This window comes from Drosophila busckii, chromosome 3R, assembly GCF_011750605.1.
Source record: "Drosophila busckii strain San Diego stock center, stock number 13000-0081.31 chromosome 3R, ASM1175060v1, whole genome shotgun sequence".
In the NCBI taxonomy this organism is placed as follows: domain Eukaryota; kingdom Metazoa; phylum Arthropoda; class Insecta; order Diptera; family Drosophilidae; genus Drosophila; species Drosophila busckii.
This window is the reverse complement of record NC_046607.1, coordinates 4,016,454-4,039,025: the sequence shown is the minus strand read 5'-3', so window position 1 is coordinate 4,039,025 and position 22,572 is coordinate 4,016,454. Positions and strand designations below refer to the sequence as shown.

General features: G+C 41.9%; 2 protein-coding genes across 2 annotated transcripts; one reads left to right on the top strand and one right to left on the bottom strand.

Annotated features, from left to right (window-relative positions):
- Positions 1–3,023: 3,023 nt before the first annotated feature.
- LOC108602187 lies at positions 3,024–7,078 on the top strand. The gene is made up of 5 exons (XM_017990232.2): positions 3,024–3,197; positions 3,250–3,650; positions 3,940–4,228; positions 5,252–5,680; positions 5,747–7,078. The coding sequence occupies exons 1-5, from the start codon at positions 3,051–3,053 to the stop codon at positions 7,076–7,078; spliced, it is 2,598 nt and encodes an 865-aa protein (XP_017845721.2). The 5' UTR covers positions 3,024–3,050.
- A 2,100-nt stretch (positions 7,079–9,178) lies between these two features.
- On the bottom strand, positions 9,179–21,817 carry LOC108602163 (myb-like protein AA). Its single transcript, XM_017990196.1, has 3 exons — positions 21,760–21,817; positions 11,462–11,898; positions 9,179–11,382 (listed from the first exon to the last, which is right to left on the bottom strand). Exons 2-3 carry the CDS (start codon positions 11,819–11,821, stop codon positions 9,403–9,405), a joined length of 2,340 nt encoding a protein of 779 aa, XP_017845685.1. The 5' UTR covers positions 11,822–11,898; positions 21,760–21,817; the 3' UTR covers positions 9,179–9,402.
- Between the last annotated feature and the right edge of the window lie 755 nt (positions 21,818–22,572).

The window sequence follows — 22,572 nt, the reverse complement described above, 5'->3', positions numbered from 1 at the left end:
ATTTGCAGCTATTTTGTTAAGTGCATGCATATGGATACTGTAGGTTTGATTGCTGATTGCTAGGGGTATGAATAGAAGCACGAAATTGGCGTCAGGCTAGCGCACGTCGCATGTTGCTCATGTGTACACTTTGGCTTCGGCTGTTTAAAATGTTGCACGCCCACACACAACATAAGCCACACTCTCCACACTTCACTTCAGTGCAGCTCAGTCCACTCTACTATACTCCACAGCTTTAAATGTTTCTGATTGCTTGACGTGTTGTCCAATTGAACTCAAGTACTCATCTGTTTATGCGTAATGCAATAATTAATAAATAATGTAATGTATAATGTTCCTGTTTTATGCATTTGCGCTGCAGCGTATTATAAATTAACAACAATTGCTGCATCTGCAGCTGCAACATTTCATGTGTGTGTCTGTGTGTGTTTGTGTGTGATAGCGTTGCACGTGTGTGCTCCATTTCTAGTTGCCACGAAAGGTGTCAATGTGGCAAATGTGCAGCGCTTAACGATTTTATGACCAACATAAGTTGGCTTAGAACGCGCAGCTAAATTTGCCTGCGCCGCGCGTCGGCCACTGACACTTGAGGTATCGGTTTCATTAGCGAAATGTTTCCTTAAGCATGGCAAAAGGTCGCAATTGGTGCCATTTACAAGCCAATGGCCATAAGAGGGCATTACTGCTACACACACACACATGATGCTTGTGGCCGTAGCGTAGCTGCAGTGGCAGTGGCAATGGCCATTATAATTTGTATTGAATTTCTGTTGTGCTTATCGCGCTTGTGGCCATCGCTGGTGATTTGTTTTTGGCAGGCGCAAAGTGCGGCTAGTAAATTCAATAAATTTATCAAATTGAATATAAATAAAGTTGACCAACTGCAGCAGCAGCAGCGACGGAGCTAAGCAAATAAACCAAATAAAAGTTAAATAAATAAATAAATAGTGTTTTGATTTTTTATGGTATTGTGTAAGCAATCAGCTAGGCCCCACCTTTGTACGCTTAGACTTTAGCGACAATATGTCGAAATTTATGCTGCAGTTACATTTGTGGTGCAAAGTGCAGCGGGGCGTGGCAGCCACAGCCACAGCAACTGAGCTAGTCAGAAACAAATGCAAACCGCCAAAAACTGCGACACTTTATATAAATTTTAAGCAGACTTTGCTTGCAATTTGCTGCACACACAGATACACACACACACACACACCCCTGCGGGCCAATGCAACAAATTATTGTCATCAGTTGACCAGATGCAAAAGCTTGAGGAGTGACATTTATTGAAGCATGCGCCTGCCGGCTCCAGGATGCAGTCAGTCGAACGTGATTGCTGACTGTTAATGTTGTTGTTGATTATAGTGCTGCAACTGCTGCGACTGACAATGACACGTTTGCAACAAGTGGCAGTCTTAGCATTGCTTTGAATTTCGTTTTCAGTTAGCGCGCTGCTTCATTAACGCCCAAAAAAGTAAGAGCAGCCAAGAAAGAGATAAGTAATGACCATAGTTGTTGTAAATTATGGCAACCCTTTCATAAATCACAACTACTGCTGGCAGCTGCAGCAGCAACAGCAAGCAGGACGACCTAGCCAACTATGTTTGGAGCACGTTGGAGCAAGCGAAATTTACATTGTGGCACAATTGTGTGGCAACTGCCACCGAAGCTGGACAATCGCTTGCTTTTAAACTGTGCCATTTATCATACAAATACATGTTTATATACTTACTTACTATATAGAGCGCACGTTATAAGCGCGCATTTTGTCAGGCTGCATTTAGCCTTTTTGGCTATTTTCACCATTTCTTTCGCTTTCGCAATGCCACTGTGTCCAGCTAGCTGGCAACAATGCCATTGTTGCTACCGTTTGTTGTGGCACGCGGCAACTGCGTGGCAACTTGAACTGGGCCGCGGCGACTCGTGGCTTTTGTCGCTGTCCAAAAACCCAAATAGCTTGCAATATTTATGCTCTCACCAAAATATTGTATATATATGTATTTATGCTTTATTTTAAAGCGCTTTTCGCACTTATGAACTCTGGGCTACGCAAAAATGCCAATTAAAGGCCTACACATGACCCATCAGCCAAGCCAACTTCGCTTGTCATTGTCATGCAGCATTTTTTCTCTCTCTCTTTGAGATATGCGCAGCTAATTGACCGCACATCGCGGCCTCAGTTGCTGCTGCACTTCATCAAAATCAACACAACACAGCATATAAAAAGCTTAACGAAAAATTACGAACAAAAAGCTAGTGAGACCCACTCGACTGAGTGCTGCGGCATTACGTCAACGTCAACTCAATTTGGCAGTTAACAAGCATGGGACACAGTTTCAAAGGCTCTGCCAAGCAGCGAGTCTCGAGTCTCGGGTCAAGTGCCGACGCATCTGCCAAATCGAGTGAAGTGCATCAAAACTTGTTGTAACCAAAAATTTATATACAAAATGAAAAAAAGCTTGAAAAATATAATGAGAGTTGTTGCTGGCTGGCAGCATCATTAAGAGTGATCAGCTGTCAAACAGCATGAAACATGTGGAGATCTTTGCAGCAGCTTTTGGATTTATTACTTTTTTTTTCATTTAGCTTGAAAAGTTTAATTAAACTCATGTTGGTGAAATTTAATAATTTTATTGTTCTTATTACAGCTGACATGTGTTTTCTTTTTTGTATGAATTGTATAATCTAATAAATTATTAATATCAAATATTGTATTAAGAATATCAAATTACAACAAGCATTTGAGATTCTCTGCAAAATATTTTATTTTCGTAACTTTCACTCATCTCTTATACATAACTGACTTCTCTCTTTGATTGATCGCTGATATCAAGTTTAGCCAAGTATATTTTACATTTAAGACACTAAAAGTTGCATATTACTGCAAGTAAGTGTATTTCTGTTTTATTGTTTATACAACTATTAGCTCTTGAAATCATACAAATGTTTTTCATTTTAATGGGAATTTTATTAGTTGCTGCTTACTTGAGACTATAAAAAGCCAAGTATTTATTCCAAGCTTTGCATTAATCAACGCACACTCTACGCAAACAAAAATGTCCTCAAACACAGTGCGACATTACATTTTATTAATTTCCTGGTTTTTGTTTATATGCAACAGTCAAAGCGTCGCTGCTAAGCACAATGCTTATTGCAAATTACCCAACTGCGGCACACACAACTTGGCCTGCCTAAGTCCAGAGGTAAGCAAAACAATAAAACAAAAATCAACTACTTAATATACAAATGGCAAAGACTTTCAGTGCAGCATGTCCAGCCAACGCTGCTATGGTGTCCTTAAGGCCATTTAAAGCTTTGCTGCTGGATCACTTCAATACGTTTAGAAATAAAGTCGCTGCTGGTTATACGAAAACTTTATTTCCTGCTGGTCGCATGGCGAGAATGGTGTGGTCCAATGAGCTGGAGAACTTTGCTAAGATGGACATACGAATTTGTCAGATTGAGCCACGTCCTTGCATGTCCTCGTCACAGTTTACCTTGATTGGCAGCATTATTGATGCTGTAACCATTGGAGAGCGACCAAATGCGCGCACCTTGCAGGAAGTTCTACAGCAGCTAATTGAGGAGTGGATGGAGGAGGCGCGACTTGTTACAAGAGATTTGCTCATGAATTTAACACCTACTTTTAAAAGATCGTAAGTAGAAAGTTAGCAAAACCAATTATATGCACTTTGGTTTTTAAGTAATAGTTGAGCGCATTTACAAAAGTATAAGTCAAAGTTTGTTCATTGATCGTGGATCATTTGAATGTCTGTCTGCCTTAATCTCAGGGACTATAAGCTAGAGATAGCAAGTAAATTGATTTAGTCTTTACTGGAGCGAAGAGCATAGATCAGCTTATGGTTAGACTCGAATAGTGAGCATGGGTTATATTGTTTTCTTCCGATCTTAGCCTAACGCTTATTTGATTTTCTCTTCTCCAAGCAACATGCGACGTGCCATGCTGCTGATGGCTGATCGCAATACTCACGTTGGCTGCAGTGCCTTGCAAGCTATCACAGGTTATGCCACACAATATCACGTATCCTGCACCTTTGCCACTGAGAATCTGCAAAACAAGCCCATTTACAAGGTGGCCCCAAAGCCTGGCAAGTTGTGCAGACGACGCGATACGACTTATAAGAATCTCTGCGCCTTGGGTGAAGCTTATGGCAACAATCGACGATATAAGGATGGTGACATTTTGCCAGCGTTCGCCACCAATTACGGCGCCGTTTAATAGTAACAATTGCAAGCATTTTAATAAACACACTTTAGTCTAATTTTTTTCATTTTTATGCACACAAGTAGAGGCGCATTCATAGTAAGATCTAAAGCGATTTGGATTGCCACCACAGCCACTGTAATCAAATTCCTTGCAGCTATTTTCAGCTGCATCATAGGCGAACATTGTAATTAGAGTCTTACAAGGACCTGCATTGGCCATCAGGCTACATAAAGCTACAGTATGCTGCGATAAGTATATTGATATGTATATGCTGCTCAAGACTTACCTGGATATGGCTGCTCAGCTGCGCGGCAGGCTAAGAAAATACTAACAAGACAGCAAATTAGTAATTTATGCATAATAAACAAAGTTAATTTTTTGCTAGCTTAAATGTATGTGTTTTATTTGAATTTAAATTGTGTGCTAACTTGATAAAACTAAATTCAATATGTTAAACATATAAAGCTAATTTTAAATACATAAAAAAAGAAATAACGCATCGCCGCGCTAAGGAAATCATAGATATATATCAATTTACGCATGTTCCATATTAATTTTCTGTATAAAGAGCAGCGCGAAGAGTTAAAGCTGACGCAAATTGTATTTTGAAAGTTGAATGCGTCTAATTTTAGCGGCGCTGTGTTGTTTGATCTTTTTTTAAATTTCGTATTAGAATAACAATTTAAAAGCAGTTGGCCTAGCAGCTGCTCTATTAACAAGACGCTAACTGCCACTGAACTGAACTAATTGTTAATTGTCGTGATGTGGCAATGCACTTGGACTAGACCAAATCAATTAATGCGGCGCTGCTTAATTATTGTGCTGTAGCTATGTAAGCCCTTGGGTTGTGTTTGCTTGCTTGTTAACAACGTTAATGCGAAGTGTGCATTGGGGAGTTGGTTGGCGAACCCTTTAAAAGTGCAGCCGCATCAATCAGTGTCAGCGAGTTGTGTTTCAATAGTCAACATGTTTGTTAGAAGGATTTGCTTGTGCTACTTGCTTGCCACTTGCTTAGCATTTGTCGCTGAGTGTGTAACGCTGCTTGAGCTGCTGGGGCATATCAAGGCGCAGGATAATTACAATTGTGTGCTGCTAATGAAAGCTCAAAATGATAGCATAGCAGAGTCAAAGCCAGAGCCAGGCTTGCTGCAAGGCCTAATGACGTCGCTGCAGACGCCAGTGATGCAACTGGATGAGCGCGTGACTTACTTTCTATATAGGCAACAAAGCAATCAACTAATTACGCTGCTCTATATGGCAAATGCAACGCTGGAGCAGCAGGCTGCACTGCTCAAGGCTTTGGTGGCTAATCTGCGACTCATGACAACCACGCGCGTTGTCTTGCTGCTGCAGCAACAAACTGCAGCTGCAGTGGATGAGAATTATTTGGGCAAACTATTTTTGCTTTGCTGGCAGTCGCGGCTGCTCAATGTGCTGGCGCTCTATGAGAACTTTGAGGTGCGTGCTGTATGCTTATAAATTAAATTCAAATATTTATTTATTGTTGCATCTTGCGCGGTGCAGCAAACTCAAGTGTATTACAGCTATACAGCATTTCCCAGCTTCAAGCTGCTCACACGCAACTATGAGCAGCAGGCGCGCATCTTTGTTGATCGCCTGAACAATCTGCAAGGCTTTGAGCTCAACATAGTGCTGGGTGGCTCCACACCACGGCTGATAGCCTATTATGATAAGCATGGCAGTATTGTCTATCGCGGCACCTTGGGACACTTTATGGATGCCTTTGCCCAACGCTACAATTGCAAGTTGCGACAAAAGTTTCCAGCCAAGCCCAACGAATTTCAGCCTTCCACGGAGCTGGTCAAGGCGGTGCGCAATGGCAGCGCGGATATATCCATGGCCATTACCTATCCTACCATACCGGTGTTTGGCTTTAGCTATCCCTACGAGTTAATGCACTGGTGTCTAGTGCTGCCTGTCGAGCCGGATGTGCCACCCGCGCAATATTATCTCAAAGTCTTTGAGCTCGAAACGCTGCTGCTAACGCTGGCGCTGCTGCTGCTGCTCTCAGTCAGCTTGACCTGGAGCCTGCGTAGTCATGGCTATGCTGTGCACTGGCATGAGTTCCTTGTGCATAACAATTGCTTGCGCGGCATTTTGGGCCAACCATTCAATCAAGTTTTTCGCGCTCCCATTGTCATACGCATGGTCTATGTGCAAATTTGTTTGCTGGGCTTTCTGCTCACCGCCTGGTATAACTCCTACTTCTCTGCCTTTGTCACCAGCGTGCCCAAAGAGTCGCTCTATCGCAGCTTTGACGATGTGCTGGCCTCCAAGCTGCAGGTTATAGCCTGGCAGCCAGAGTATATGGAGCTGCTGGGTCGTCTGGTCGAGTATCGCAAGTATGCGCCCATGTTTTTGGTCGAGCCCGACTTTGGCCGTTACATAAGCATGCGTGATTCTTTTAATACCAAATATGGCTACATGATGCCCACCACCAAGTGGGTGGTGGTCAATGAACAGCAGAAAATATTCAGCAAACCGCTGTTCTTCATGCGTGCAGACTTTTGTTTTTTTAACAACGTTCCACTCTGCTTTGTGGTGCATGAAAATTCCATTTATATGGAGTCTCTATATAGCCTCATATTGGTGCTGGCCGAGCGTGGCCTCACCTCCCACTGGACGAAGAGCGGCTTCAGCGAACAGGTGGCGGCAGGCGAATTGAGTTTTCAGGATTTGAGCACACGCCGCGAATTTCGTGCCATGCAGCTGGATGATTTGAAGTATATATGGTATGGCTATGCCGTTATGATATTATTAAGTTCCACTGTGCTGCTGTTGGAGCTGAGCACAAGCTGTTTGCAGCGGCGATGTTGCAAGCAGCGACGCAAGTGAATTTCACTCGATTTAATAAAATATATACAGTGAACACACTATATAAGCAATCGCTGTAGTATATATTGCAAAGAAATAAATGGAGCTATTTAATCTGACGCAACAGATTCTGTAAGTTTGAAGATCTTCAACTTTTGTCCTAAATGTTTCATATTTTATTCATAAGTTGAGCAAATCAAACTAAAATGTTAAAGGACAAACAAATGTGAGTTGATTACGTTCAGTTAGAGCATTTCAAAGTCAACAATACAATCCGAATAGGTATACTGCATTGTTTATATTAGAAAGTCATAGCACTCATTAATCTGAATTTATCCCACATTTTTCCCAAAAAAAATTGTAATGCATCTTTGCTTAGATGCTTATAGTTGGGCTGAAGCTTCAGCTTACTTTCAGTTTTGTTGCTTGTACAGATGGCTTACTGTACTGTAGTATCTGCTGTGCAAATATTCAGTTAGCTGTGCGCGCTTTGACGTCCAGCTCAAAGTTCATCAAATGCAATTAAGATGCTTACCTGCTGCCAGTTGCCAGCTAGCCAAGTGAGCCAGCCAGCTGCAAGCCGTTAGCTGGCGCCTCTTGAAATTCCCTAATCGACATGTTTCGATCGCCAAATGACTTGCTGCCGCTCACTGCGGCAACAAGTTAGTAGCAGCAGCAGCAGCTGCAGCTGAACTGTTTCGCTGGATTTTCTCTAATCTGCTTTGATGGCTGTGGCAGGCACAGTTGGCGCTACTCCAGCATGCGTGCCGACGCTGCTGCGGCTGCTGCTGCTGCTGCTGCTGCTGATGATGCTGTTAATGCAGGCAGTAGCTTGCACACACTTTGATTTTGACTGACAAGTGCCGCCGCCTGTATAATGTTGCCGAGCTTGTTGACATGCGGCAGCTGCATGCGCTTTCGTGTGATGGCGCTTGCCTTTATTGGGGAAAATTATTTATGTGCGGCGATCTGTGGTCAAACTAATTAACACAAGCTTAGCCACAGAGTTTTCTTTTTGGCCTTGAATTATGTACAGTTTGTGTGATGAATTTCATTTAATTGTCAATAAAACGTTTTTATTTTCGTATTTTTGTTGTTGTTTAATTTTAATGCTTACATTTAATGCAATAGCTTAATTGCTAATGTGCTGCGTAGCTGCGTTTTCTTTTTTGTATTTTAGTTGTAGTTTCTGTGTGCGTGCATAAATAATAACTAACAAAACATTTAACTAAATTAACTCAATGTGCTGGCGCTTAATTTTGTAGCAGTGTGTAGTAGGTATATAAACAAAAGCTTAGCAAACTATATAAATCGGAGTATCTTTGCTATGTACACATACTGGCTAAAAATACAATAATAAATAAGTGAAATATATAGTATATGTAGATTGCAAAGTTCGCAGTTAATAACAAACCAAAACCAAACACCAAAAAATAGTAATTATTTATATAAAAAGTATTTAAAAACTATCACAAAATAATTGGCAGTTTAATTAACATGTACGCGCATTAGCATTAATTTCAATTTGTTTAACTTACAATTGTAGCTTAAATTTAAATTGCTTACATTTTTTTATAGTACATATTTGATTGTTGAGTAAGCAGCGCAGCTAAAGTTTTTGTTCAGATTCATTATAAATTAATGGCAAGTGGCAAATGTTACTCAAGGTAGTCCAAATAGAATTTAACAAATTGTATTTGCTTAAATTACGTATTATATATACATGGAAAATGTGTTTATAGCAACTCAACTAACGAAAAAAAAACATAGTAAACAAAATACTTTTAACATACAGGAAACATTTATTTGTTTAAAAGCGAATTTAATAGTATATAAATTTTTACATAAAGTTGAGTTTGAGTTTGAGATTAAATGAGCGTGTGTGGTTGAGTTTAAAGATTTTTTTGTTTGTTTCTTAGCGCAATTAAGGAAGCGTTTGGCCTCATTTTGTTATCACCACTCGTATTAGCTTCATTTCAACTTGTTTGCATTATATTATATAAGTAACATATTAATATATAGTTTGCAATTAAAAGTTATTTTGTTTTCAATTTGGCACATTTATAATTAATTTGTGTGTGTGTGTGTGTAATAATAATAATTAATAAGTTTTGAGTATTGCGTTTGGAGTGCAGTTAAAATAAATTTATGAGTTTCTTTTGTTTTTGTTTGTGATATAGGAATTGCACAGAAAGCTGAGTATAGGAATTCATCAATTGAAAGGAGAGCACTCTTTTTGGCAAGAGCTTGCTTAAGTAGTTCTTTTGCTTTTGCATCATCATCAAGTAAGGAACAAGAAATAGTAGTTTGATATTTTTTTTGAGTGTATTATATAATTAAGGGTACTACCGATTCGCTAGCAGCCCATTGGCGGGCGGCAGCACCGCCGTGGGCGTATTTGGTCCATTGAGCACGACGCTGGCGCTCATCAAGCTTGCACTTGCAACAGTGGGCACAACGCTGAGTTGTCGCTGCTGCTGCACCATAGTGCTGCTCACATTTGCAGCGCTTGTGGCTGCTGTGGCGCCGCCGCCGCGTTGATGCTTGGCTGCATTGCCTTTGATGAGATTGCCATTGTTCTTTTGCGTCATGTGCGTTTGGTAGTGTTTGGCCAGATGTGCCTTTTGGCGAAAGCTTTTGCCGCAGAGTGAGCATGCAAAGGGTTTCTCGCCGGTGTGCGTGCGTATGTGCACATTGACGGAGTACTTATCCTTGAAGCCTTTGGAGCATATGGAGCAGTAGTGTAGTGAGCGCTCTTTGCGTTGTGCGCCGCTGCCGCTGCCGCCGCCGCTGCTGCTGTTGGAGCTGGCACTGTTGTTGCAGTTGGCGGGCGGACTGTTGCTGCTGCTACTGGCGCTGCCGCTGGAGCTGCTGCTGCCACCGCTGCCTAGAGCTACAACGCCCAAAGCAGTGCTGCTGCTGTTGTTGTTCACTACACTGGGATTGTTATTGTTGTTGTTGTTGGCGCTGCTGTTGCTGCGCTTGTATTGCTTTTTGGGCTTGCTAACGCCACCCAGACGCACCTGCGCTGTGGCTGTAGAAGTGGACACCTCTGGCTTGAGTGGCTGCGGCGGTGGCTGCGGCGCTTGCTGCTGTTGCTGCTGCTGCTGCTGCTGTGCATTGGCCAGTGGCTGCAGCTGCGCTGTTGTTGTGCTTGCTGCTGCTGTTGCTACGGCATTCGGTGAGATTTGCATGAGCACATCGTTGCTGTTGTACTCGCCTGGCGTGGGCGTGCTGCAATATTGCTGCACCTCATTGGCAATGCGCTTGATTTTCTCAAAGTCATCGCTAAAGGCGTTCTCCAGCGACAGGAACATATCATCCACTATAATGCTAGCATTGGCGGCGCCATGCTGCCCATGATTGGCTGTAGCCATATGCGTGCCCGCGCCCACATGGCCCATGCTTTGGGCATCCTCGAACATTTGCGCTGTGCTCAGCGTGGAGTCCGCAAAGCCCAGCGCATCGGCTGCGTCGTCGGGCGTGAAGAGCAGTCGACGCATATCGTCGTCTTTGACCACAGGCAGTGCCAGCCCATTCTGCATATGCAGACCCTTCGCATAGCCTTTGCCCTGCAGCGCGCTGCGCAGCAAGGACTCGGCTGTATTCTGTTCCGCCTCCGCATTGTGATCGGCCATGTGCCAGTCGTTGTTGTTGTTCTGAAACTGCGCCAGCTGCTGGCCTAGCTCGTTGACTCCACCGCCGCCGCCTGCTAGCGAAATGGCTGTGACCAGCGAGGGTAGCGTCTGTCCATGCTGCGTTTGAGACTGTGAAATACTGTTGCTAAGGCCATTGGCATCGCCACCACCAACACCAACACCGCCATTAACATTAATGACATCCTTGCCGTCGGTGCTGAAGCCGCTGTCGTCGTATGGATACTCCGATTTGATATAACCCGGAAAGCTGCCAAGCAGACTGTCCAAATCCAAGGCGCTGGGCAGTTGTTCCGCTTCGGCGCGCTTCAGCCAAGGCTCGCCGCCATTTAATACTGTCAGTGTGTAGATTTGGCCATCTGTTGTGTCCATGCTGCTGATGGTGTCGCTGCTGCTGCCCGCTGCACTTGAAGAGCTGCTGGCATTTGGCTGCTGCTGTTGGTGTTGCTGTTGCTGCTGCTGCTGCTGCTGTTGGTGTTGATGTTGTTGTTGCTGCTGCTGGGGTGATGTGGGACTGGGCTGATTGTTGCTGCGCATATTTACATTGCTGGCGTTCACGCTGGCCGTGGCGCTGGCTGTGATTGGCTGCTGTTGCCAGCAATAACGATCGAGATCCTCAAAGATTGAGCTCGAGTCCAGGCGACTGTTGTCCTTCTCCTGATGCCAAAACTGCCAAGACAAAATTAAAAATGCATACAAGCCGATTATAAATAGTTTAAGTTTTTAATTAATTGCCTATTGAACTCACCTCATAGCCCTGTAACGTGGGATCGCCGCCATTGCTGCTGTTGCCATTGCGATTGCTGACGGGCACTATGCCCGCTGCAACATCTTCGCTGCAATCATGCGTCATGTTGCTGGCGCTGCGCTGAAGTGATGCTTGTGCTGTTGCTTGGCTGTGATTATGATTGTGACTGTGCTGCTGCTGCTGATGATGCTGCTGTTGCAGTGTGACGCCAACGTCGACGCCAACACCAACACCAATGCCAATGCCCATATCTGGTGCTGTGACAAAATCAAAAAAATCTGTTTTCGAGAGATCCTCGGCACGAAAGGATTCACTTATATCCATGCCAGTCGATGTGGACATATCTTCGGTGCCAATCATTGGTTGTGCGCTTCTTCTTCTTGTAAAAAAAACTGTATGCAACGCGAATTAATTTACAGCTTGTTTGGTTTAGTTAACTGTAAAGAAAATTAAGGCATTGTTATAAAATTAATTGAAGCTTTTACAATAAAATAGATAATCTAACTACTTAAAAATATTATGTAAATTTATTTCAATTTTTGGGTAACCCAAGACTCTGCTGAATTATTTTTCTATTATAATGTTATCTGGTTATTATACGATTAATTTCCATAAATAATTTAATTGAAATTAAATTAAACAGCTTTGTTTTATATATATACGAGCTTAAGGAAATGTTTATAAACTAAGCTGCTTAAGCAACATGTTGTTGTTGCAACTGGAATTGTCAGCAACATGTTTGTTGCATTTTAATTTTAAAGTTAGCTCGCATACAAATCAACAGCAACAACAACAACAACAGCAACAAGTAGTGTGAATTTTTTAAAGAAACTTGCTTTATTTTTTATTTGGTTTTTATTTTTTTTCTAACAACATCCACGCCTCTGATTAGTAAACAGTTGCTTTCGCACTGTTTGCTACAAAACGCATAATTTATTTGAAACCCACTTGTCAGTTGGCTGCATAAGTCAATCATTCATTCATTCATTCATGCGCTCATGCCAGCGAACGCGTTGTCCGTGTTCTTAGCGTGGACTTGCATTCCAGCAATACTTGCATTTTAATTTGGCATACTCAGTTTTATTTTGTTTTTTGCGCTGGACTATCTGCAAATAAATAAATCAAACTGACAGAAGGGTGACAAAGTGTAAACACATTTGGCGCGCTCAGCTCGTAAATCTCGCAAAAAAAGGCGCAATTGGACTTTGGCTAACGTCGTTGAACGAGACGCGTTTGTTTTGTCATTTATTTTGGGCAACATTTGCATGAACTGAACCGCTAAGAGTGAAATGGAGCTGACAGCGGGTCTACTATATGTATATAGTTATTTTGATCTGCAACGCGCTAAACATTGCTGTTGTGCTAACTATTTAGCTGGCAGCGTGAGAACCACAAATGGTAATGACTTAACAAATTTGCATGCTGCGGCACTGAGAGCAAGCGCATTGCTTAGATAAGGGCTAAAACGTAGCGAAAATACCGCATAAATATTTCAAATGCTGCTAGCAAACTCTTTAAGTGCCACAATCTACGCAGAAATCAAGTGCAATGTGAAAATCCAGGTCTAGCCAGGCTATGGCTGCGGCATCTCAGCATCAACACCTGATCTCCAAAGACATTTAAGTGCGGCAAATGGTAAGCGAAACATTAGAGCAGCAGCAACAACAACAACAACTTAAATTACAACAAGTGCAGGCCATTGGCCAGGCCAAGCTCAAATTCAAGTGGCTTGTTGCTGCTGCTGCTGCTGCTGCATCGCGTCTTATCGCGCGTTCATCTGCCTGGCCTGGCCTGGCCATAGAAGGCAAAGGCTGCCACAGAAAATTTCACCAAACTCTGCGGCTTTTTGGCCAAATGCGTAATCATTTGTAGTCATTTGCCTGCCGACGAGCCTAGCAGACAGTTGGCCAGGCCGCTTGCTTGCTGCCGCTTGGTAGTTAAGTTAATCATGATGTTTAAATTTAAAAATTACTTTATACATGCTTTAATGGCTAGGAATAAGAATGCACAGCAACTGCAGCGAGAGTAAAATTAATAATAAACATTACAAAAAGCAACAACAAAAAAAAGCAATGCAAATAAAATAATAAGCCTTTGTTTCATTGCAGTCTTTTGGGGCGCAAATATTGACTAATTTGTGCACGATTATTGTGATTTGGCCAAAAGAAAGTTAACAGACAGACGGCCCGACGAGTCAGTCAGCCGTGCAATCGTACATATATAACTGGCTGATCAGCTGCCTGGCGGCCAATCATGTGGCATGCTACGTGCATATATCTGCCACATGCAAGTTGCTGCAAAATGAAGATGCATGTGCCCAGGTCGCAGCACTACAGCGACAGCAGCAGCAACAGCAACAGCGACAGCGACAGCGTCTGCACAACGTTTTATTTTTTTTTCTCTTTCGGGCAATCGCAATCGTAATCGTTGAAATTGTTAGCGCATTTTGGCCAATGCAAACAGCCTCGAGCGGCATCATTTAAAAAAACATGATAGCAAAATAGGTTTTACACTCACAGGCAAACAACAAGGCATATATGTATGCTTGGCAGCCAGGCCACAACACATTCATTATTATAGTGTAACCTGCCTGTCGTTGTTGGCAATTTATTAATTTATATAGTTTTTTGTTTGGCTGTCAAGCGGGGGCTTCGATTAGTGGCCATAAATAAAAATGAGCCAATAATTTGTTTTTTAATTAAATGAAATTTTGGCATATTTATTTACACATGCAGTATGGCTGACGTGCTTGCATTTTGTATATTGTATATTGTGTGGTTGCTTCGTCTTTTGTCTCTGTTATGCAAATTGCTGGCAAAATTTATTGTGTGTGCCAAAATGTAAAATGATGAAATGTTCGGCGCAATTTCTTTGGTCTGCGCCTGAGCCATGGCCAAGCATGATTAGCATTTGCATTGGTCTGCCATCTTTAGTCCCCACTCGCGCAGGCGTCAACGCAGACAACGTCCGACGGTCCCAGTGTCTGTGGAAAACTGCAACACGGTAGTCAAAAGTTGCCGCCATAGCCAGTTTTCTTTTCAGCTTTGAGATTAGTTTGTGTGCAGGAATTTTTATGCTGCGGTTACACAACAGCAGGCCCAGTCGTATATAAGTATATTTTAAAAATCACACGCTTTGGCGCTTCTGCTGCAGTTTGTTTCTTTCTTGCGTACGCATTTTCTTTCTTTGTTATATGCAATGTTTTCACGATTTTTCCACGCATTTTTAACCTACATAGCGCGCAAAACGATTTTTTAATGTCTTCACTAACAAGTTTCAATTACCAATTGGTAATAGGCCGACGCAAAATGCGTGCAAATGCCGTTTTGAGCCAGAAACCAGTTACGCTATCAATTAAAATAATTCAACAATTGTAGCGCAGAGAAAACGCAATCAGCGCAGTAGTTTGCTTAGAATATTTATTGATTTTTTTTTGCTTCTTCTTTTTGCGAAATGCCTAAATTGATTGCAAACTTTATTGTTTAATAAGCGTAACATGCTTGAGTGGTAAGTGCAATTTTTTATGCCAACATCGTTAGCGTTATGAGCATTTTTTATTTTCGTTGGCGGGTGTGGACTGCTGACCAGACCAAGTGGCAGCAGCAGCAGCAGCAACTGTTGAACATTAGTTATGTTTCAATTGCATGCAAATGCATAATTGAATCAAATGAACTTGCCACAGTTGGTGGTGGTTGCCACAACGACTTTCCCAAATGGAGGCTTGGCTAATGAAGTAATCAACGTGCAGCATCTCAAAAAACTTGGACTGGCATTGTCAATCAAAATCAACGTTTTTATTGGCTTGTGTTACAAAGCAAATCGCATCAAGATGTATAAATCATTTCAAACACTGTTCGCTGGCTTTGGTTGGCTGCGGCGTTGGTGGTAGCAGCAGCAGCAGCAGCGAAGAAGTCGCGAACGCGTCGGCATTGGTTTATCAGTATGCAGCAATCTTTTGGCATGGTCAGTATAAAAAAGCAACCAAATAACTTGAGGCGAGACAAGCATGATTAAAATGCGCAAAAATGGCAAATACCGAAATGGGCGCTGCTGCAACAGCAACAGCAACAGCAACTAAAACAGCAACAACAACAAGTGTTTGTTGTGTGATGTACATGCGGCGCATTTCAATTCGATTTGATTAATGACAAAAAGCCTTAAAAGCAACTGCGCTTTGCTCTGTTGCCATTGCTGATTGGCCCGTTGTCTCTAGCTGTTGTCAACTGCCAATTGCAATTGTGGTTGCTACTTGAGTTGCCTGCAACATCTTAGTTAGTTTGATCATTGTCAAAATATATGCTTGCACTTGTAGTTAAAAATCGACTTGATTAAATGCTAATTTCACATGGCAGCAAGTAGAAAGTGTCGCCCACACACACAGATACACACAAACACACACAGACACACAGCGTGCAACAAAAATCTGCATAAACACTGGCACACCAAATAAGGCCAAGCAAATGCGCTTGCTGTTGCTGCTGGCCTTGTTTGTGGGTGCTGCTTGCTGCTGCTGCTGCCAGTGAGTGATGTTGGTCGTTGTGGCATGCAACATGCCATAATAAATTTCGAATTTGCTATGAAACTTGTATCAGAACATGTCCATCTGGGCAGCCCACACTACCCAAGAGAAAACCGGGACTGCTGCTGCTGCCGTTGCTTTCACAGCAGCCACAATTTGAACTCGCTTTGTTGCCAGCATTGATTAATGTGTTAATTAAGCCAGTGTGCACTACACACAAAGCACAAAGCATAGCCCAACCCTTCAAAAAAGTTCGTGGCTTTAACAAGCGTTCAGCACATTTATCAAAATCAATAAATTGTCTCAATGCCAAGCCAACCAAAGTCTTTAAAGCAAATCAGTCTGCCCGCAGCCCCGAAATTTGCATTTTAACAAGTTAATTTGTTGTTGTTCTTGCTGTTAACTATTCTAAAAAACATTATTGCAAAACGGTAGCGCACGAAGTTGTGCCTTACTTTCAATTGCTTTTGACTGGCGACATAATAATGAGAACTGCATTCAAAATGCCCCGAAACGTGACATGTTAATTGCGAATTTTGGGTGGGCGTGCACGCAAGTCAGGCAAATTTTTGACAGCTGTCTGGCCAATAACTTTATTTTGACTGCCAGCCAGTCCAGCAGTCCATCAGCGGCTGATAAGTTGCAATCACAATTAAATATAGAGCTAAGCACATACGCGATATATGCGCAATAATGAGCGCTTGAACGCTTGCGACGCCTCTGCTAAGCGAAAAACAAGGCGCGCAAGCATTGATAACTTTATTGATTTTAGCCAACAAGCTGCGCAGACATTGAAACAAAATCGTGAGTCTATGGCCAAAACAATTGCAGGCAAACTATTAAGCATAAAGCCAAGCCAAGAGCTGTCTATTGTTGCTGTTGCTGTTGGTGGTTGCTTGGTTGCTGGTGTTTGGTGTGTCTGTGACGTGATCGCTGCAGGCGCCACTTGGCAGCCAAACAAAAGAGCAGGTCAGAGCCACTAATGCCTGGAATTCTGGCTAATCAGCATTAAGAAAAATAATAATAAAATGTTAGACAAAAGGGTGGGCGCCTAGCCCAGCTATAAAGCTGACAAGGCTGTCATATATTAAAGACATTTAAATGCACATTTAGCTTAGCTAGGTGTGTGCATGTGTATGTGTGTGTGTGTGTGTGTGTGTGTGTGTGTGTATTTAGCAATTTGTTTGCTGTCATGTCAAAGTGCAATGAAAATATTTTCACTTGCCTATCAAGCACACACACACACACACACACAGACAACACAACACTTGACATGAGACAGCAACGTCAAATATTCTGCAATGCCACCCAAAAGGCATCTTCATAAATTTTGTGGCAGCAGCAACAGCAACACTCCCACATACCAAAAAAGCATTTCATGGCAACATCGTGTGTTTTGTCTGCAGGCAGCCAACCAGCCAGCCAGCCAGCTATCCAGGCTGTCTGGCAGTCTGGCTGACTCTCAAGCAGCTGCGTCTTTGGCTTGATCAAAATGTTTGTGGCGTCTTTGCATCATCATCATTAAATTCGTCAAGATGCAAATTTCTTGCTTTGTTTGTTGTGTGCTTTGCTGGTTGTGCACATCTTCCTGAAAAGTGCGCCAGCAACATTTCTTAGAGCAACTGACATTATTTTGTTTGCAATTTATTGCTTCGTATTGGCTTTTAGCCTACAAAACTGTGGGCGTCTGCTGCTGCCGCTGCTGCTTATATAGCTCATGCTCAGACTAAACAACATAAATTGCTCGTGACTGCAATTAGACAATTGTCGCTGTCGTCAAAGTTGGCCAAAGCTTAGCGCAGCAGCAGCAGCTAATGAATTTTTATTTGTACTTGCACATGTCTAACAAGACAAGCAGCGGCAGCAACATTTACAAAGTCTTCATTGTGTTGGTGTTGGCTGCTGCTGCTGCTGCTGTTGGTGGGCCAAGTTGCCTTAGCTGCTGCTTGTATAAATTACCATAATAACAAATTACGAATCATTAAGATTGTCAGCTACTTCGTTTCAATTAATTAACCATTAATTACAAAGCGTCTGAATGGCAGCAGAATGTGGCAACACATGCACAAAGCCTAAGCGCAGGCGAAACTCATCTGCGCTGCCATATTAGCCACGACTGTAGCCAATATTAATGCAACAACAGCCTGGCAGGCAGGCTGGCTGGCTGGCGGGCAACAATACGAGTAACAGCAGTAGCAACAGCGACATCAAGTGAAGAAATGCAGCTGTGCCAGCAAATATGCAAATTGTAGTAAGTAAAACAGCAACTGTGACAACAACAACAACAACAAATATGCTAAGAGACTTCACTTTCAATATACCAGAGTCTGAGCTTTATGGCAAAGGATGCTATTTGTTGTTGGCTGCCAGTTGCACAAATTGCATTTGTCCATATATAAAACACAAATTTTCAACGGCAAAACAAAAGAAATAGAAAACAGTAAAGCAGCAACACAGAAACACAACAAACAGTTGTAGATGAGACAATGGCAGACAAAGCGCTGCTGTTGCTGCTGCTGCTGCTGCTGTTAAAAATGTGACAAAAGCCCAAAAGCAAATTGAAAGTGAAACTGCGCAGAACCATAAAGGCAACTAGAAAATTTGCATAGAAATGAATTTGCAACAGTTTGTTGCACCACAACAAATCCAAACTAATTACATTACATTACAGTTGATTTGGTGGGAATTGCATGCCAAGCTCATGAAATTAAAATACTTGCTGCCTGCCTATGCTAAATAGCTCAACTGGCTGAGCTGAGTGCATTAGATAAATAAGTCTATGGCAATTGTTAGCTATACCAGCTATAAATATATATTTGTATGCTAAGTAGTTTTGCATATTAATTGCTTGTGCTGGATTTTTATGGCATACCATTGCTGCTGAAACCCTATAACGATTGCTTGTGTAGCATTAGCGGCATAACTTGATGTCAGGCCGATGACTTGACTCGAGCAAGTTCGTTGCCTAAGTCTTTTGTACTGCAGCACATGCAAATATTTGCATATGCTTAGGTTTTTGCACACACCCACCTAAGGCCAACTAGCCTTAGCAACAACGACAACAATAACAATACTAAAAGTCGCTCGCAGATACTTGACTCAAAATATATTACACTCTAATGTCTTTTAAACCGAAACTATAAATTTCTTATCGCGAAGCGAATATCAAGCATTGCCCCTACAAGTCAAAACTGAACTGTAGCCGACGGCAGTCCCAGTCCCAGTCCCAGTTGGCCAGCCGGCTAATACACACACACACACACACACACCCTAGTTGGCCATGCGGCGCACTCGTGCGTCATATTCAAATGTGAAGTCGGTGTGTGTTGTTGTCGGGAGTCTGAGTCTGGTCGAGAGTCTGTAGATTGCGTTCGAGCGATAACGCTCACAGCGCCACTGTTTCGCTCAGCAGCGCAGCGCAGTCAACTCAATGACTATGTGGCATTCTTTCAAAGGCCGTTTGGTCAATGCTAATACTAACGGATTCCAAACCAGGAACCAAAGCGTTGCCCGCACTCGCCATAAATGGCTGCAATCCAGTGCATGCATGCGTTGCCTTAAAAAGTCAAATGTTTGTGGATAATAATTTTGATTTATTGCCAAAGTAGTGCACCACACAACCGCAGCCATAACCACACAGCAACCACCACAAGCAGCACCCAAGCCCAAGCTTCGTTACCAAATGCCCCAGCGAGATAACTTAATCGCGCTTGTAGTTTCACTGCGCAGCTAACATTGTGGCCTATTATCAGCTAGCGTTGGCTAAAAGCTCGGCCTATTGGGGCGTGTGCCAAACATGCTAATGAGCCAACATTTGTTGGGCCAATAGCTGCGCAGCAACAACACCAACAACAGCAGCGATCAAATTTCGAATATGAGTTTTGTGCTTATTGTTTATAGTTTTTTTTTTATTTGTAATTTTTGTTGTTGCGGCGCTTGCATCTTTGGCCATATTAGCTACAAATGGCTGCTTGCATAATGGGTTTGTTTATTTTTTGTTGTGTTTCTCTCTTGTTTTGCGGTAGCTTGGGACCGCAACTTTTCCAGTTAAGCGCGCAGTTTAATTATGAAACGCGCAGCTCGTGCCAAATGCAAATCGATACGTTAATTTCCATAAAGCGTTAATCAAATAAAAACTTAAGGAAAACAACAGAAAGAAAAGAGGCAAAAAGTAATTTCATAGTTATTCGGCTCGTCTCACTCACAAAAAGCTTAAACAATAGCTACAATGAGCCAACAAAATATATATAATATTAATGAATGAGCCAACGTTAACGCTATACAGTCTGCATTAGTTTGATAAAATCTGATAGCTTGATCCGAGCTTTCGGTTTCTTTATTTTTTGCTTGGCAGTATACTGTGTTTTTTTTTGATTAATAAGCCTTTTAAGCGAATTTTATTGCTGCGGTGTTTTATTGGCATAGCTGGTGTCATGTTTGGCCAAAAAGAAAGTCGCTCGCATTACTTTCTACCCGAGGCGCTTAATCGCAGTTAGCCTATCGCCACACACTGACGAGTCATTCATCTTGGCCTGGCGAGGCAGCCAGGCAGCCAGGCCGGCAGGCCAGGCAGGCACTAAAGCAGATTAAGCTGTAAATAAAATTGATGCTGCTGCAGCTGCTGCTAACTGTCGGACAAATGTCCTCGTCTGTCGCTTTTATGTACTTTTAATTGCATACGCTAAATCGAAGCTGACATTTATGCGCGCGCTCCATTTTCTAAAAAAATTTGTACGACTGCCAATTGAATTGCCAGGCCAACTAATTGCTTAGAATGCGCAACTAACTCTAACGGTGCATGCAACATCCTCGGCCATGCAAATTGACTTGTTGCAGTGGCAGTTGTACGCACAATTAATGCGCGACAGCAGCGCTACAACACTCAAAGGCAATTAGGGTCGTGTCGGTCGCGCCACTCGCTGCCTAAGTGTGTGTGTGTGTGTGTGTGTGTGTGTGTGCAACAAGTGGCAGCCAGACTAAATTGTAATTTATGTGACAAATTTTTATGTACAACATGTAAAAATTTATGGAGCCATCGATGAGGCGCAAGCAGGTGCAAACACACACACACACACACTCACACAAAAACTTTGAGTGCCACTAAATATGCTCATTCATTTATTTTTTTATTTTATTTTTCGTTTAACTAATGCTGTCTATTTTGTTGTTGTTTTGTTTTTCATTCAGCAAATCGCTTGACGGAAGCAAACTCACACACATCAAATGTGTTGACTCTTTAACAGTTGTACGCACAGCTATAATCCATGTCAGTTTCAAAAGTCATTTATCACAGGTTTGGGCTTTTAGTTAAAGCTGCCTTTTGTCTAGCAATTTGTCAATGATGCAACACACAGACAAACACACGCAGATTTCTCATCTATGATTAAGAGTCGCATTTTCGTAGTGAAACTTGTTTTCAGCACAGTCGGTGGGCTTCGATTTAGTTAAAATATAAATTCAAAATTAGTCTAAAACAAAATAACGAAAAAGAAAACATATATCAGACAAAGTGCCGGCACGCATTAAATTAATTAATCTATACGGGTTTGTGGCGTGTCCAAAAAAAAAAAAATTGAAATTTGCATTTTAAAAACCTTTTTTGAAAAATATTTCTAGAGCGCTAGCGCAACAGCAAACACACCCCCACGTAGGTCAACTAGTTTAAAGAGCTCCGGCTCATCAATCATTTAGATAGCATAAACTATGGCTGCTCTTGGCCCTGCTTATTTATGTCAAATAAATTGGACTAAGCAAGTATTTAAATACCTGACAAACTTACGTTTTATCAGCTTAGTGGTTTGCTAAATCCAGCTTAAGGTGCCGTCTGCCACATATTGCTGAAAATATAAAGAAACACACAGAAAACAAACTTAAACATGCATAATGTTTATCAAGAATATAATATATAAATATATAAATAATTAAAGAAAAAAAAAACATCAGCAAGAACACAAGCGCGGCGCTGAGGTTAAAAAACAATAAACAAAAGGTTAAATCGCAAATAAAATAAACCGGTTTGCAATTTTAGCAACATTTTTAAATTAACTCTTTGACGTCATTGGACGATTAAGAGAAAATTATAATAATCAAATTTAAATAATTCCGCACTGCCACACGCGGTTTCCAACCAGAAATTCTATTAGGATACCAAAACAAAAAATTTCTGACCTAATTTAATGCAAAAAATATAAAAATTATGGCAAAGCAAACAGCGAGAAATAAAAATAAAAAGACTCACTGTCTGTCTAGCTGTCCGACTGTCTGTCTGTCTGTCTGTCTGTGTGTAATTTATTACATGTTTTGCTCATTAAATTGATTTTTCCTTTTGATTTCTGAGTGCCGAGTGTCATTGCCGTTGACCGCTGCGGCCCAAACAACAGGAATTCAGGAGCACGAATATCTTTTATGTATTGTTGTTGTCATTTGGTTTTGCTTTCAGCACGCTCGAGTTTCATAAAAAATGCCAATTAAGCGTGAATATAAGTGCCTGATAATTTTGCCAGACAGCAGCCAATGTAACCCAAATTGCCAAAAAAAAAAGCAAGAAAGGAACAAAACAACACAAAAAGAGTTACAGCTGTAAAAAGAAAAC

Bases quoted from the DNA above. Each gene is read 5' to 3' on its own strand.
- LOC108602187 (XM_017990232.2), top strand. From the start codon at position 3,051: ATGTCCTCAAACACAGTGCGACATTACATTTTATTAATTTCCTGGTTT. The intron at 3,198-3,249 runs GTAAGCAAAACA...CAAATGGCAAAG, and splicing joins TGGCCTGCCTAAGTCCAGAG to ACTTTCAGTGCAGCATGTCC. The intron at 4,229-5,251 runs GTTTAATAGTAA...TTTGTCGCTGAG, and splicing joins TCGCCACCAATTACGGCGCC to TGTGTAACGCTGCTTGAGCT.
- LOC108602163 (XM_017990196.1), bottom strand. From the start codon at position 11,821: ATGATTGGCACCGAAGATATGTCCACATCGACTGGCATGGATATAAGT. The intron at 11,383-11,461 runs GTGAGTTCAATA...TTGTCTTGGCAG, and splicing joins CCACGTTACAGGGCTATGAG to TTTTGGCATCAGGAGAAGGA.